The sequence below is a fragment of the Aphelocoma coerulescens genome, chromosome 5 (genome assembly GCF_041296385.1).
Source record: "Aphelocoma coerulescens isolate FSJ_1873_10779 chromosome 5, UR_Acoe_1.0, whole genome shotgun sequence".
Lineage (NCBI taxonomy): Eukaryota > Metazoa > Chordata > Aves > Passeriformes > Corvidae > Aphelocoma > Aphelocoma coerulescens.
In genome coordinates, this window is record NC_091019.1 from 6,641,141 (window position 1) to 6,659,276 (window position 18,136).

The 18,136-nt window shown below is 38.8% G+C and overlaps 1 protein-coding gene across 4 annotated transcripts in view; it reads left to right on the plus strand.

Moving 5' to 3' along the window:
- Nucleotides 1-18,136, plus strand: part of NELL1 (neural EGFL like 1) — a 298,289-nt gene that overhangs the window by 264,305 nt on the left and 15,848 nt on the right. For 3 of the 4 annotated variants that reach the window (XM_069016456.1, XM_069016457.1, XM_069016459.1), the window contains one exon: nt 14,889-15,029. The exons of the other annotated variant lie outside the window; for it this stretch is intronic. In XM_069016456.1, the coding sequence (XP_068872557.1) occupies nt 14,889-15,029 (141 nt within the window). The remainder of the gene's footprint in view (nt 1-14,888; nt 15,030-18,136) is intronic. 4 annotated transcript variants of the gene reach the window in all.

An 18,136-nucleotide genomic window follows, 5' to 3' on the forward strand; every position in this document is an offset into this window, starting at 1 on the left:
CAGGAAATGTCTGCATTTCAAAAGGTTACTTTAGAGTCTGTTTCCATCTTGCCTGATAAGATGTCAGTAACAGTCATGTAATGGTTGGGGTAACTTCAGTGACGTATCACAATGAGAAATTATAGTTGGGTAAACTATTTATAATATTATGGGTTACTAAGTAATTACTGAAGTGCTTTACACACACACACACACACACACACACACACACGTGTAAGTACATCAAAGCATTTCTTATTAGTGTTGCAGTGAAACAGTTTGACACTTCAGCTTCAGTACAACAGAGCCAGGAGATGCTTTGATCCAAGTCCAAACTGCACCTTTGCAACATACAGGGCATGCTTTGATGTAGTAAAAAAAAAAAAAAAAAAAAAAGATGGAATTTTCATTCAGAATTAAGTTTTCTATCCTGACTTTTTTTTAATATTTATTTTTTTCTGACGTGAGATACTTGGAAGGTAGCACTCTAGGGGATTGCATCTCCTTCCTGAAAGTGCAGTCCATGGAGCTCAAATATGGCCCTGTAACTCCACATCAGGATGGGAATTGCATTAGGGAAAACGGTACCTTTACAGGTGTTAGGCAAAGGTGAGTGCACAGCAATCTGAAATTGGAAGCTGAACCAGTTTTCACCACAGTATGATCTCTGGTGTTGACACAGCCAGGGTTATGTTCTTGAAAAACTTCTCTCTGGAATATTATGCTCTTTAAAGTAAGTCTAATGTTTGTGGTCAGGGACACTTTCTCTTTGTCCTTGCCTGCATAACTATGTGTCATGAAATAGCTGCTGTAGATAGCTCCAGGGCTGGCAGCGATTGGAAAAGGGATTTCTTTGTACACTATGTATTATTTTGATGGCCTTTAATGGAGGAAGCAATTTTATTTCTTTTAATATTTTTGAAGCATCACAGTGAACCTGGAAAATAAAGACATAAATATTCAGTTCTTCCTAGGAAACCCAGTTCTCATTTCATGTTTTCAGTATTCTAACAGGGCTAAAAGAGACGCCTTTGACTAAAAGCAATATAAATGAAGGTAAAAGTTTAAACTTTGATGAGAAAGATTATAAAATATGAAAGCTCTTAAAGTAGTTCAGAAGATTCTAGTCCCATCTTGGAAATGGAGGAATGTTCTATGTGTGCTTAGGCCAAAAACTCTCTGTTGCAGAGGTCTTTGTAAAAAAAAAAGATTTCAAACGAGGTGATGAGTGATCACTGGCAGGTGCAAGAACACAAGAAACTTGATCGAGGTTTTGCCAGCAGAACATGTATGGTCTGTTTGACTTTGAAAGGGTAGGAGTACTTTTCTGGAATAGTCAAAGCAACCAAAAAAGGGCCAGCCTAGGACAAGGCTCAAAGCAGAGTCTGTAAAAAGGCAGCATTTGTGTTGCTCAGTGTATGGAATATTCTTCCTTGTGCTAACTTTTCTTTATGTGTCACATGCGCTTTTTATTCTATATAAGAAAATAAAAAGGAAGGAAGAAAACAGGAAGATACAAAAATGGATAAAAGAAAAATAAAAAGCAGGCTTACTGTAAAATATATCGCCCTTAAAACATTGTTAGAAACTCTGTTTTCATAGCTTTTAAATTCTTTCCTCCATCCAGGGTTTCCCATTGGACCATTAAAGAGGCCAAACCAGCCCCAGTAGCTTACTTGTCTACATGCCCTGAAGATGAGCCCTTCAAATTTACGTTCAGCTTTCTGAGAAGTGGCCTCCCATGGGTGTCTGGAGCTGTTCCTCACAGCTGGTGTGCTCTGTGCAGTTGCTACTGCTGCTCCTGCAGAAATGCATCAGCCAAGGAGGGTGTGACATCTCCAGGGGGCACATCTGAGCAGGGTTCCACACCTCCAGCTCTGAGCTGAGCAGCTCTGGTTTGCCCTCACGATGGGGGATACAGCAGCTTGGTTGTCAGACACCTCTGACACCCCAGCCAGTCTGAATTAGTCTGGGATTCTGATACGTCATTTAGATTTACAGACCCCTTCCCTTTGGCACAGTTGTCACTGATTCTTTCTCATGTAGATGCATGCTTTGCCAACTGAAATAGAATTGTTCTTACCCTGTTCTAATGAGAGGGATCATGGCTGTCTGCTTTTGAGGTAGTCATCTAAAATTCTTGTTACAGTGAGTGGAGAGAAATAGGTGTTTCTGATGCATGATGCATCTTCTCCTAAGGAAGTATCTGAGGGATGTGTTAGATGAATTGTAGCCTGAAAGCACCCAACTCTCCACTGATGATATGGTTTCAACTAAAATTATTCCTATAACTGAAAATCTGTGGCACCAAATTTTCAGTTACTGGAAAATAAGGTAGTTTTACTGAGAAAGTATCCATAGGAGAATAATAAATGACCCCATCTTAAAAGAAATATACAAAATCTTTATTTTGACTAGATATTAAAAAAAGTAAGATTTGCATCTAAAAGACTGCTGAATTTTGGTGTAGTATGTTAGATAACTGAAGGATAAGTAAAGAAGGCATCTTCTTTTACTGTATTTCATAAATTTAGATGACAGTCTGTAGGATTTCTAAGTTGGCACGTTAAGAACCAAATAAAATGCGCATCTCTCATTTTGCCTTTTCTCTGCTGTGTTTCACCATCTGTAAAAACCTTGTTTTGGAAAGCCAGATATTTTATATTCTGCTTTGGTGGTCCCAGGTTTCTTGCCAGTGGCATGCCACGTGCTTTACTGGTATTAAGTGCTCATCTATTTTAGAGCCACCATTGGCCTAAGTCACTGTCAGGCAGTAAGCATCTTTTTTACTGACTCTCAAGTGATTTAAATGTTACAGACTACAACATACTAGGTGATTTCATGTGGTCCTAAGAGTAATTTCCACTGTCTGTTGCTATTTGTTAGCTGAGGTCATATTTTCTACTGTGGAACAGTTTCCCCTACAACCCTCTTCTTGCTCATGTCCTCTTGATGTTCATGGCTAAGCCACTGCTGCTGTTGTCCTTGTTCATGACATGAGTCACAGTTGTCACACTGGAGTCGTTCACCTCACCCAATCTCTGATCTGGATCTAATGTGCAGGATGGAGGCCACAGTCTCTGAAGAAAGATGCATAGCCAGCACAATAAAGGAAAGAAATCTAAAGGGACAGGATAAGTGCTCTGTTTACACTGATTTTTTTTTTCTCCTCAAAGTTAGTCTTGCTCCTAAATGCATAAATATGCAAAGGACAGCTTTTTTTCAGAGATGCTCACTTTTTTGTTGTTGTTTGTTTGTTTTTTTGGTTTTTGTGTTTTGGGGTTTTTTTGTTGGTGGTTGGTTGGTTGGTTGGGTTTTTTTTTTTTGTTTTTTATGTTTGGTATCCCCTGTGCTACAGATCAACCTCATTTCACTCATAATGGAGCTCTGAAACACAGACTGTGCATATACTTACATTCATATATAAAATCTCTTTGTAAAATGATAGCATTTTTTATATTCATTCTTTCATCTACATACTATCTGAACTGTATATGAAGAGCTACTAAAGGTTTTTTTAGTATCAAAAATATTTGCTTGCAGATAAACAGAAACAGAGAAATTGTTTAAGATCAAACACAGGGACAGTAGTAGCACCAGTGTTAAACCCCAAGTAGCTGTTGCTTCTAATCCCAAATTTACTCAACTTTCCAGATTCACTGAGTCTTTCCAACCACCCCAAGCCCCCAAGCACTAATATTTAGACCATGCAGCTGTTTGAGATCCTACAAAGTTCAAGGTGATCCTCCTAGTCCAGTAAAATCTATGTGCCAGCTTTTGCAGATATATTTTTGGGGGACAGTTGTATAGGTTAAGTGCCTTTGAAGGGAGTAAATTATATTGTAGTCTTCAAATTGTAAAATCAACTACTATGAGGAACTCCTTCCTTTGGGAATGCTAATGAAAACAATTGGATTCAACTTAGGTATCATAAAACTTTGTTAATTTAATGAAATGAAGGGCATAAAACCAATTTGGATAAATGTATGGTTTTAATGGAGTGGAGGTCTTACTCATGCAGCAAGCAGTGACTGTATCTTCATCATGAATAGTTAAACCCCTTTCAGATAATCGAATAAACAGAGGCTTTTTATGTTTTTCTTTTCTTAACGAAGTATTGTGCTATTAAGAAGTATTTTGAGATCACGGGATGAGGGAAAATATAGAAGTGCAAGTTATTATTATTATTATTATTATTATTATTATTATTATTATTATTATATGAGTCCACTGGCTTTCCTTTTAAGATTTTCTACTTGTTTCAGTTGCACATTTTTAATTGCTTGGAGAAATGATGTAGTCATATCTTAGAGTTGGTTTAATTAGAATTATTGATGTCACCCAGGCTGGGGAAACTGGGGTCTGATCAAAGTCACAACTAATGGTTTAGTGAAGTTAAAAATTCAATCTGTAATTAGCATTGAAAGAGAAAGCATATGCTTTCAAAAAGCACATTTTATGCTAAGGAAAAAGGCACTTCTCATTTACTTGGAAATATTCTTTGCACTATTTAAAAAGCAGGGTAACAGTAATGTCTGAGTTTTTCACCTAGAAGAAACGCTGGCTGCAGCACTGTGCTTTCACAGACACTGGTATACATTACTCTCCTCCATTAGATTTAGAAGTACATGTAAAATAGGAAGTTCACTTTAAGAAGGGTTTTAAGACTTTTGGAATTTTGAGTCTTTTGTGGGGGAAATCTTTCTAGCTTGACTGAAAGTACATATAAATGTTTGCAATTTTAAAATGTATTATATAAAACGAGTAAGTTTAACACTGGAACGAATTCTGATTTGAGTTGTTGAAGAAAACATTAAGCAGTCAGGATTTTAAAGTCTGTGTCTAAGCTCATTGACTCCTGACGATGCACAGGACAGTTGAGCTTCTGGGATGAATCCTCACCTTTATTCTGAAGATGTCAGTGGATACATTATGTTGGTTTAGCAAATTTTTGTAGACTTTTTTACAACACATTGACTCTGATTATGTAGTGAAGTGAAATGTGGCAGTGTCCAGGTTTAACTGGAAAAAGTACACTTTTTTCATGTTTCTCAGACTCACTGGGTTGCGCATGGGGAATCACGACACCAAAGCGCTTTTTATGACTGTCACATGGTGTGACAGAGTTGGGAACATGGGTAAATTTAACTGCACTGGAGGGGGTGGTGGAGGTAACAGATGGAAGGTGGTGGGGCTGGAGAAAGTTCAAGCAGACCAAAATAGAGAATGAGTTTTACTTGCATGATGAGCACAAGGAGATAGGCAAAGTGGTGCAAGAGTCTGGATTTCCCTTAAGCAGCCCTTCCAGCCTTCTGTTATTTGGTATCTATTACAGGGTCTTTTTGTGCACCCTTCTTACTATCAGAAATAAATATATATATTCCAAGGTGGCTGGGGATCTTCCCTTGATGAGAGCAGTTGCAATTCAGCCTGTTGTGTGGAAGACCCACCACAGATTTCATCTTTTTATGAAATTGTGTTCACACATTCTCCAAAAGTATGCATTTTTCATCATTTGCACTTTATTGATCAGCCCTTCCTGAACCTTCCTGAATTTTCATCCCTAATTAACGATGCTTTACATTATTCTGCTTAAAATTTCAAGAGCTCATTTTATACTGCTTGTTTGGGGATTTGCTTCCTTGGGAGAATTTATTACTGTATGAATGAAAATGCTTTTCTGAAGCTGTTAATCAGTTCAAGATTTAAAAAACTAATTGAGACTATTTCTCATTATTATTAAATTCTCAGGGGTGCTATAGGGTGTGCACACTATTATAATCTAAATCTGTAATTTGGATTTTCTTCTTGTGCCCTTTGGCACAATGGTATACATGGGAATTTTGAGGAGAGTGGCTGACACTCAGCCCCCCCAGCCACAGTGAAGAAAATGTGCTCTTTATTATTTTCTCATCAGCTGCAGCCTCCTGTTAGCAGTGAAGTTGTTTTGACAAGTGCTGTTTTGACATACTCATTTATAGAAGGGCTCAAACTAATCAGAAGAACTTCCTAACACTGTGGACTGTTGGGCTGCAATATAATCTTCCCAATGAAGTGGGGGAGGACTCATCATGTGCGTTGTTCTAAAATTGGTTGAGGCAAATCACCAAAGAATTTATGGAAGGGAACATCTATTCTCTGTCACAGGATGTTCTAGATAAGATAATAGTCTATTTCTATCACTCTTTGATGTTGAATTTTAGCATTTCAAGTGCTAGATGGAGTGATAGATTGCTTGAGCATTGTACCTAAAGACTGTGCATGAAGTCTGATGGCACTGGGTAATAATGCTGAGGCTCATCCATGAAGCTTTTATACATAGAGCCAGTGTCACCTCAGTGATTCCTTCTGTGCAGTGCACTGGATTGCAGACAGTTGGTAAGTTGGGTAGAGAATGCCGTTTGTCAGCGTCCTCTTTTATAAGAGGTTTCATTCATCTTTTGTAGCTCTGATGAAACAATTTGCAGCCTGCAGCCTGTGTAGTTCATCAGTTTTCATTCAAGTGAGCATTCATTCCGAGGCACAATCAGTGAATGACAGAATGGCTGAGGTTGGAAGGGACCTCTGGGGGTCACCTTGTCCAACCCCACTGCTCAGTTATGGCAACCTGGAGCCAGTTGCTCAGGAGCATGTCCAGGTGGCTTTTGAATATCTCCAGGGATGGAGACTCCACAGCTTCCCTGGGCAGCCTCACACTGGCAGAGTGTTTCCTGATGTTCAGGTGGACCCTGCTGTGTTTCAGTTTGTGCCTGTGGGCCCTGGTCCTGTCAGTGGGCACCGCTGAGAAGAGCCTGGCTCCATCCTCTTCACACCTTCCCTTTGGGTATTTATGTGTCTGTAGAGTCCCCTCTGAGCCTTCTCCCCTTTAGTCCCAGCTCTCTCAGCCTTTCCTCCTGTGAGAGATGCCCCAGCCCTTACTCATCCTCATGTCCCAAGGCCGGTCTCTCCACAGCTGTTCCATCTCTCTCTTGTGCTGGGGAGGTCACAGCTGGGTCCAGCACTTCAGGTGTGGCCTCACCAGCGCTGAGCAGAGGGAAAGACCACCTCCCTCACCCTGCTGGGAATACTTTATTTAATCCAGCTGAAGGCACCATCCACCTTGTTCACAGCAGAGTCATCTTTCTGTTTCGTGTTCAACTTGGTGTCCACCAGGACCCCCAGCTCCTTCTGTGCCAAGCTGTGTTCCAGCTGGTTGGCACCCATCAGCTATTTTGGCTTAACATCTATCCCCTTTAGACGATTTTTCTTAAATTTTGTGATCTTGGCAGAGAATGTACAACTCTTTAATTGCAGGATGCCAAAATCCCTTGCCAAAAGTACCTTTTATTCTCATTGATACATTAGTCTTTTTATGAGATACTTAATGTATTTTGCCATGCAGATTTTCTGAAATGTAATTCTGCAATCTGTAGTAAGTTTTTCTTATGGTTTTACCAGTCATTGTAAATTCAATGAATCTGAATTTACAGCAGTTGTGGTTTCAATAGGCTTAAAGCAGCTGTGTACATAAAAGTACTTTGCTTTAGGAATGGGTTTGAACTTTCCTTTTAAAAATCTGTATAATCCTGGCTGTGTAGAAGAATACCTCTGTGTATAGAGCTGAGGGCTCTATTGATTAAAGTCCATTGACACAACAGACCTCTCCTATTGATCTTGTTTTTTCATTTTATTCCAGTATGCATATCTAATATTCTGAATAGTTGCTTATATATAATAATGCAGATACAACCCCAGGATCACAATTTAATTGAATTAGCAGTCATGGATGAAGATACTGAATGTTCTTAAAAAATAAATTCCGTGTTCATGAATCATGAAGGTAGTGAATGTTGGCCTTGCCTCTACCTGGTTGCTTGAAAACATTTTTATAGGGAATAGAGAATGGTGACTTAAATGGCAGGATAGTGGACTGGAATTACAAAATTGAGAAGTTTCTCACAGTTTGGCTTTGGACAGCTTTGGAAAGTTCTTTGTATCTCTCTCTGCCTTATTTATCTCACCTGTTAACTGCACATTATATCTCTCTACCAATAAATATTTATTGATATATACTATATAAATTAAATCATGGTGGTCTATAATTTACTAGTGGTCTGCAGTTCAGTTTCTCTGCAGAAATGCTACCAGATTGATTTACATGGGTACCTGTAGCATGAAGACCACACACTGTTCCTAAATGGGTAGAAAAATACTAAATTTGGAGTCCTGACTAAGTGCTCCAGTATATTTAGGAAGAGCATAATGTCAAAAAGAGTAAGAAAGGACATTCCTGGAGAACTGTGGGATACTGCCAGCAGGTACAAGGTGTTGGTAGGCAGTGAGCTAAACTCTGTCCTGAAGCTCAGTGTCATTAGTTCGGTACTGGCTGCAGTTGGCAATCAGGTTCTTTTGAACTGTGTGTTCCCCACGCCCATCTTCAAATCAGCTACACTATGCATGATCAGCTTGCTCCAAGAGCTGAAATGCATTAAATACTGTGCTAGTAGCCCTGCTGTTTTCAGGATGATGTAGTTTGAGAGACATATTGACCAAAGGCCTCAAATTTGACAGAAAGTCAGTTTGAAACTTAACCTACTAATTGTGAAGACAGTCTGTTTCTGGCTTGTGGAGTGATAATTAAAATCCTGTTTGCAATGAAAACTCAAAAGCAGTACTAAATATGAAGTAGTTCTTTACTCTGCCGGGCTTTATACTGTATGGTCTGGCTCCAAGTCTTACGTCCTACATGACCCAGTAATCTTTAAATATGAGAAGAAAAAATTCTTTCAACTCCAGTCTTGTGAAGTGATATTTATTTGAATGACCAGGACCTTTCAGTTGCATACTCCAAGTGTGCTGTGTATTTAGCATGGAAATCGATGAATATGAGGGTATGAGAGAGACATGCACTAAAATCATAAAGACATCATCTTGGACCATGTATAAATCTATAAAGTATTAAAATGAATTTAAATAAATTATATGTTATATATTAAAAGAATTAATCTTTAAAAATTCTGGTACAACTAGTCTGTGTTGTTATTCTGGTATTGGTTTAATTCCATTTACTTTTGATGAACTCATCTTCCTAAATTTGCACATGAGTTTCAAATGATTAAAAATGTTTATATCAGTCCAAAATTACACAATAAAGCATATTATAGCTGTTCTTTAATTATAATGGGTGGTGGGCACACATTTCATCCCTGAAAGACATTTAGTACTATTAAACAGTTTGTGTGGGTTTGATTATTCATGAACGTGAGTTTTATTCACTATCTTAACATATCTAAAGTTTTATGGTTTACCACTGTGTCCTCAAAATAGAAAAATGGATCTAAGGCTGTACCATTTATACAGGCAAAACTATTCCTGCCTGAGAAGGAACTGCAAAGGCCAATATAAATATAAAGCAATTTAAATCAGGCTGTGAAAACCTCCATGACTGCTGAGGAGAGAGGAATATGTTATTTGGTTTTGATTGTTTGCCCAAAATCTCCTAATGAGTTAAAATGAACATAATTAAAAAGGAGGCTAAATGTTAAGGAAAAATTTCCTAAGCAGTTATTCCAAAGCTTGCTGCTGGCTTCAGGCAGAGGTGGGGGCAATCTTTATAACGTGAGATGTTTAAAGCTGTGAAACTAAAAACTGATGATTAAAAATGCCAGGAGACAGTTCTCAGACAGATGTCTTTCCTGTCCTTTCTGGTGTTTAGTATCTCTGTTGTCTTAAGAATGAAGTAGCCCCATGAGGTTGAGCAACAGCCACCAGTCATTAGTCAAATGTAACTTAATTACAGAGTTATCTGTGTTCTCTAAGTTACCATTGTTTAACAGCTGAATTGCAGCACCAGCTGTATCCTTGGTATTCCAGGCACACTGGGTTGCAAACCTGTGGCAAGGTTAGAGTGTTGTAGCCTCCCCTACTTTGCACTGGGAAAATCTAGTAGACTTTAGGGGGGGTGTTGGCACTGTATTCCTGCTTTGTATTGCATGTGTTCAAAAATACAGGCAGGGCCCTCTTGTAGTGAGCTGTCAAAGCTAATCTAGAAATTTAATAATGTAAAAAAATAAGGGTTAATAATAAAGGATAAAATTCAGCCTTTATATAAGTTTATGCAAAACTGTGGAGGTAGGCAGATGGGAGGGTTTGTTGGAGTTTTTTAGAGAGAAAGAGATTTTTTCATCTGTTCTCATCTGAACTAGTTGTCTTTGCTTTCAGAGTTTATTTGAAATAGTTGAATGAATCCTTTGCAGCACGGACACTTTACATAGTGCTGTCAGTGCCATCCCTTTCTTGCTATCTCTGTCTTCTGGAAGTGAGGCTTAGGCTGGAGCTGGAGATGAGAAGAGGCTGTATTTTAAATATATATAACTCCGTTGGCTGGGTACATTTTTCTGGTGGTTTTATGTTGAAGAAAAATACTGTAATGTGGAAAACAAAGCTTTAATGCTCTGGAAGCAAAGGAGTCAGCTCTCAAGGTGCAATTTTAATTCAGGAAGCTTGAGACCTGTGTGATCCTTTCTTGTTAGTACATGCTTTTCCTGCTTATAGGTCTCCTAGTCAACGGAAACTAAAGATAAGGAATGTATATTTTTTGCATGAAAAAGAGTACAATAATGGTTTGATGAATAGACACTTTTATAATAAAACTCTTCTGTCTCATTGAAACTGTAGATTGCTAGCTGTTACATGACACTGAACAGTTTTCCTTTTAGTATTATCACACAGTGACTTAAATGTGATGGGGCATTAGAAAAGATTGAATTATTTTAATTTTACTTTTTCACGGGGTTCTGGAGCCATTGTGTTTTATTTTGAGATAAATTACCCTATTTATCTTGTCTGCATAAATACCTTTGTGAATAATGCAAGAAGCTGGAATGCTAAAAGTAAAAATTATGGACCTGTTCTTAAAGGACAGGATTAACATCCTACAAGAGCTTATACAAAACCAACTGGTGCCTTTATTCTTCAATACAAAAATGTGCCATTTTGAGCATTTGCAAAGCCACTATAGTGGAGTGTTGCCAGATCCATTAACAATTTTCTACTAATGGTAGTTAAATGACTGAGTGGAGTAAAAGCAGGCAACAGGATGGTCTGCATGAGATCTCCTTTTACATGGATGTTATAGCAAGGCTTGAATGAAAAAAACCTACAAAAATAGTTTCATGGTGGTAAGAGCAGCCATTTCTTAAGTTGCATTAGAGCAAGAAGTGAAAAATACTACCCTTAATGCAAAGGTAGTGCAGATATTTAGCCAGAGACTGCAGAGGAAAATTAAGACAATGAAAATTTTCAGTTCCCAAGGAAACCTTAAACTGGCAGGTTCTCACAAGCACTCAGTTTCCGACTTTCTAGATATTAACACAGGCATGCAGAAAGCCCATACAAAACTGCCCATCCTGCTGCCAGCAGCACTGAGAACAGGCAACACCTACAGCATGGGAACACAGCCAAAAGATGCCCACCAGTTGTTTCTTCTGGCCTGTGTGAAGTGACAGAATTTCTGATCAGGTTTTAATGTGCTCCTTTGAAAAAGATTAGAATTTTGACACTGTTTTCACTCACAGGTCAGAATTGTACACTATTATTTCAGCTTAACATAATTTAAAGAAGAAAGTACAGGTAGCACATTCTGGTAAGCATCTGCACACATAAAACACACAAAAATAGTGTGTATATAACTCAAATTCTATAGCAAAACCCCAAACCAGACTTGGATAGAAAGACTTTTATCCTGAGGCAAGTATGCAAGTATAGTGCTAGAATCTAAAGATGGAGAAGGAAAGATGAAGATAAGTGAATTGATTCTAATTCCCTGAACTGGCTCTTATGTATATCAACATTCTTCTGTGCAGAAGAAAGCCTCAAAAGAAGTGTTTTGAAAAGACACAGGATGTCTAGCTGGAAATGGTCTATTAAACGAACTAAATAATGTCATGGTATATGGCACACCATTTTATAAAGCTGTTATTTGCTTTTCCCTCTTGGTATTCTGAGCATCCTAAATCTGAATTTCTGAAACATCCACAATATTTCCCTATTCCTGCAGACCTGTGTTTATACACATGCGACAAATAATGCACAGGATCATAGGAGAAGCTTACAGGCCTCATCGTGATATTTCCAACCCTTTTAGTGTTTATCTGCACCATTTCAAGAAGCAGTAATGTGTTGGATAAGTGGAGATGCCTTTAAGGGTTTTCCCTGCTGACACTGCTCCTCATGCATACCATATCACATGGTGCTGCTAGTGATGTGCTGCCAAAGGAACCCTGACTGCTGCAGAAGCAGAGGGAGAGTTGCTTCCCCATTCTCCTTCCTGCACCATCCTCCCAGCCTGTATCAGCACCTGCATGCAGGAGAAGGCTGGGCTGGGGAGCAAGGAGGAGTGCTGAGCTTAACCTCAGGTGGAGAGGCAGTGGTAGGAAGAAGAGCTTGAACAGTTTTTTACTAGTTGCTTCCACACCAGTGGTGTCTGTCATGGCAGATTTTCCCAAAACACCCACACAGCTTCTCTTGTCCTTTGCCCATTGCCCCTAGCGTGGGTAGGACAAAGCTGGCATAGCTCCACTGGTTTAAGGAGATCAAGGAAGTAAAGGAGAAACCTGTAAGACTGAAAGCAAGTCTTTTTTTCCTAGCTCTGCTGGTTGAAGAAATTGGTTAGTGTCTCCCTACACATCAGGGAACAAAAGCTGTAACAGGCATGGTACTGCCACAGTAAAGTAATCTAGTCTTGAAAGAGTTCTTTTTGACATAATGTAGAGACATAACCCAACTGCTCTTCCTCCACTGAGTAAAGTGCTGCTTAGTTTTGGTACCCTGGCAGACAGGCTTTCCGAAAGGTAACCTGCTAGTCAGTTAGTGTCCTTTACCATGAGCCTAAATCATGTACTTTTGAAAGGGCTTCAGTTTAGAAATGAACTTTAGGAACGCTCTATTAATTTTGTAAATTAAAACTGTAAAATTGAACAGATAGAAGTCCAGTACAGGACTGACACAAGAAAGCAGTCTTTAAAAAGGAACATCCTCCAATCCAGCACTGGGAAAGAAAGGAAAGTAAGAAGAAGGACTCACCTGTGATTGACCTGCAGTAGCAAAGTCATTCACTTTCCAAATAGGATTAAACTTGTTTCATCAGCCATGACATGTGAAAAGATCATGGTTAAAAATTCCATTTTCTGTAATGAATTGAAAGTGTCTGAGTTTGCAAGCAGCACTCACTGTTGATGGACAGCTAGATTCGTGCAGTGTTTTAACACTAAAATTAGCTTCCACAAAGTAAAAAGTACAGAAAAGGTGGCAGCAGTGACAGATCTTAAAGCATTTAAAAATTGACTTTATTGTTAGATGGGAGCTGAGTAAAGCTAGAAATAAATAGTGTTTATGACCCTGTTATGTAGATAACTTGGTTCATGCTTGAGTGAGGGCGATCACGAATCTTGGAAAACGGCATTTTTTAGGTTTCTCAGCCATATTTCAACAAGACTAAATATTGTTACTGAAATGAGGAAAAATCGAACTTCTCTATGGTATTGCTTGTAAGATGTAAGAAAATGGGATTGTGCTGAAGGATACTTCATTCAAATCTATTTCCACGTACATCAACATGACTCCAGTGCAGTCCATGAAAGCATATTGGTGTATGTATTTTGGAAATTGGGATAAAAGCTACACTCTCTGGTTAGTTAATAACCTTAACTCAATCTTGCATTAGGATGATGAGACATTTGCCCTTTGATGCATGTAGAGCTAAATGTAGTTTCCAAATGTATTTTCACCAAGTTTTTTTTGTTTGATGTGCACAATTCTATCCATATTTTAAGTGTGCCAAGAAAAAAAATCTCCGTGTCACTCCGTGACAGTGGGAATTACTTAGGAATAATTTGATTCTCCTTTTAATTGATAAGCTACCCAGCTTAAAATTGTCCAAAATCTTAAAAAAAAAAAAAAAAAAAAAAAGGCAGCTTGAGTTGAATAGAGGAATGAAAATATAATGGCCTCTTAAATTACCACAAGGTTAACATATAATTAATTTGCTAACTTTAATTACAACCCTACACAATGTGCTGAAAAATGCTCAAAGGGGAGAAACAGCCAGGTGCCAGCCATGATTAGCCAAGGTTACTGGCAATTACGAGGTCTCTATTAAACATGTTACAGAAATTTGAGAAACCCCTTTCTGAAAACAGCACATTTACTGAAACTCAGTAAGGTGTTCATCATGCTGTATCTTTCCATTGCTACAGACTTGCTGTCATTTGCCTCACTCTTTTCCAGCTAAACGTTTTATTGCAGCTGAAACGTGGACTGCTTTTTCTGTTTGTCACACGCTGTTACACTTGTACTGGGTATTTATTTTGATAACATAAACAAAAGAGATTAACCAGTGTTTGCGAAGTGTTCTGAGCACCTTCAGTTCCAGGTAGCTGCCAATATCGCAGCTGAATGCTAGAAACACAAATCCTGAAGAAAATGCTTTTTCTTTCCAAGGTGTCCTGGAACATGCCGTTTGTAAATCAGGAATATTGCTGAAACTGCCTTTTCAGTGGACAACCTGTTCTGCAACGCTTTAAATGCACAGACAAATGTAATTTCTGAGTTAAAAAAACAACCCAACACAAACAAAAAACCAAGGAACAAAAAATCTGCATGTTTGCTTTGCATTCTTAACAAATCATGGTGTAAAAGAATGTCTTGTCTGTAACAGATTACATGATGTATTACTATTAATTTTTGCTGTTGTTATGTGAGTCATGCTTTAAATGTTTGTTGTTGGGAACTGTAATAAAGCTTGATCCATCTATTAAAGAAAATCTTTAAAAAAACTCCAAACCAATAAGATTTTTTTAAAAAACAAACCTACAGTATTGGTGTCAAAGGAAATTAATTTCCTGGCTGGCTTGTGTTTTTCTCTGAGGCAGATATTGATGAGTGTGCAGAGGGGATCATTGAGTGTCACAACCATTCACGCTGTGTTAACCTCCCAGGGTGGTACCACTGTGAGTGCAGAAGCGGTTTCCATGACAATGGAAGCTATTCTCCTTCCGGGGAGTCCTGTGTTGGTAAGCAATGATCAGTAGAGCCTTTTTTTTCCCTCCTTGTGCATGGTGTTCCCAAGTGACTGTCGAGCCGCTGTCCTGAGCAGTGGCTGTGTTTCAGGCCAGAACGGGGGTGCACCCAGCGTGTCCGTGTCTGCCAGCACCCGCAGCCACGCAGGGGTGCTGGGCCATGGCACCGCACGGGTCTGAGGGCTTCCCACAGGAGGAGATCCAAAGCGCGACTTACTGCACTGCTCCGTTTAGCAGAGCAAGGGGCTGTGAAACCTGAAGTGGAAGTGCACTTGCTGGGGAGTATAATTGGCCACAAAAGGGGAAGAGGTGGTTTTCCAATTCCAGGTTTCAACAGAGTGGTAGAAGAACATATCTGTGGTGTCTGTGTTGCTTTGGTTTGCTTGTTTTGCATTTTTCAGCATCTTCATAATTTAATTTTTAGAATTACGCAAATAGCATCAAATTCTCTATGCACCATATTTGCAGAATAAGGTCCCAGGAGCATGAACAGAGAGGGATTTTTAATGGGTGCAAAGGGGTTTGTCAGTTGTTTCTATGGGAGGACAAAGGATGAGGCTTCATGAGGAGTTAATGCTGCCTCCTGCAGTCTGTGTGCCCTCGACTGGCTGTAGGACTCTGGGTGCCACTACAGCAAGTGAGCAGCAGTAAAACCATAGTGAAGATGGTAATTCTGCCTTACCCCTGCCTTACAGTTTTTCCACCTTTTCAATTATTTGCCTTACACATAATTTCTATGTGGTATTTTATCAGGTGAGTTTAAAACTGTTTAGAAGGGATCCCATTTTAACTTCTGTAGAGATGCGGATCAACTGGCTGATAGTGTGATGTCTTTTCTTTGGAATTTCAGTTAGCTTCATCTCTAGTCAGTTATATGAGTTTTCTATAAAAGCTCTTCTCCTCTTTTTGTGTTTTTTTTTTTTTTAATGCTGTAAATTTCATTTATCATGGCCATAACTTCAAAGGGTGTTTTCTGTGATTTAAAGTCTATAATTGAAATAAAAATTAAAAGAACAATTTGTAACAAAATTATATAAATTTACTTGTAAAAAACATTCCATCTTTTATGAATTCTGGCTACTAGAAGTACTTGGGATAAGGTAGTATAATAATTTAAAAATGCAGAGGAACAATAATGATTTTCAAAGCAATATTTTGTAGGTTGTCCAGCTAAATTATTTTTTTACACATTGTCCTAAGCTGATGGGGAGCTCAATAAAATCAGAGCAGTGAACTTCTTCAGAGGGTGGCTGTGTAAAAAGTGGCAAATTTTACAGCATTTCATGATTCCATAGATAAAATAGTTGAAAGTCATGTGTTTCTAAACAAATTCTCAAACGTTAAGACTTCTCCTCTGGTTTATTTAAATGGTGTAAAATGAGTGATGAATGTAGCAATGCTGAAGATACCTTCTTTATGAGAAGATGAAGCAACATGACATAACCTTCAAAAAGCCCTGAGGCAACTGGGGATGAGAGGCATGTTTAGCATTTCTGGTGCTTACTTGTACCACTCACGTGAGGAGCCCCATCCCTCCTACCTGGTGTAGCTGATTTGGGGAGCAGATGAAGAGCCAAGCTGATGTCAGGAGAAGACAGACACATAGGCAGGACTGTGGATGACCCCCAGGTAGGCTCAGCTGCTGGAAAGGTCAGTACTGCTTGCACTGAAACACTGCTGAAGGGTTGGACGCTGCAAAAAGAAGCCCCAAACGTTCTGTGTTCTGGTAGAGACTAGAGGGATAAGATTTCATGAAAACACACTGCCCTCATTTTGACCTGCACAGCATGCTGGAAGTTTGTGAGGTTAGGTGCTCATCTTGCCATATGCAAGTTGTAAACAGAATGTGAAATTAGTGGGGTTATTTTAATGAAATAGCTTCTCTGAACCATCTGCTGTAGGGTACCAGTGAGGAAGAGAAATAAACCAGTTTGCTTCACCAGTATAATGAAATAAAATAATAAAAAATTGATTGGAAGATTCTGCTAACCCATATCGACAAATTTCAAACCATGATGTTTATTTTAAAATGCAACTAAGAATTGGTTAAAACAACAGAGAGAAAACATTGCACATTCTAGCTAATACATCACATTACAGAGCTTGTTTGCATGGTGGAGCATTTAGGGTCAGAACCGGTGTCTTTCACTCTGTTTCAGATAAAAGAGGGTTCATCTGCTTAGCAACAGTATTTTTTCCTGGTGTATTGTATACTGAATTTGTAGTGTGTACATGAGGTGGGTATGAGCCATTGTCTTTCAGTATGTTTTGAAACATTTCTTCTTCCTCCCTGAAGGACAAACTTGGAGAACAATAAATAGACTGAAAACATAAGTAAAATAAGATTAAACCCTCCCCTACAAAATAATAACAATAAATACTACTAATAATAGTAATCATAAAGAAAAGAAGATCACAAGACAGTGAGAGGGAGTACTCATCTCTGACAGATTGCCCAACGCACAGGCAGCCAGTTGTTTTTGCTGGATACATTTATGTATATATTGGTTAACCTCTTTCCCTCCATTTTTGTGTAGGTGGTCTTAGAGCTGAGTCATTGCTTACACTGTCTCTGCAGTGCTTGCAAAACATTAAGAAAAACATCATCTATTTGGGAAGTGTTGTGATACCTCAGTGCTTCTAAAAGCTATATTCTCATTGACAAAGAGAAAACAGTGAAGTCTGTCACCTGGCAAGGGATAGTTGTGTAAATCAGTAGATGTGGCAGGGAAGGTCATAATTTTGCACCAGAGCCTGGGTAATAAGGATGTGTGGCTTAGCCAGGCCCCTTCAAGATAGGGAAAATTCTTTTATTGCTCAAAATATCAACCGAAGACAGCTTTTATCAAAGATGTCAGCTTCATGTAGTGACGGTGAGCAGGCTTGAATTAAGAGAATGTAATTTGATTTCCCACAGGAGTGTTTTTATGAGGCCCTGGTCTTTCACAATGTGTTATTAAGAATACTGCTTGCAGACAAAAACAATTGCTGTACAAAGTTGCTACCAAAGTTTGCTTGGCAATTAACACCTGTAGGCTACAGCTGCTGTGTTGTTTGGTTGGTTGGGTTTTTTTTAAATTTTATAATAGGAGCTTTGCTGC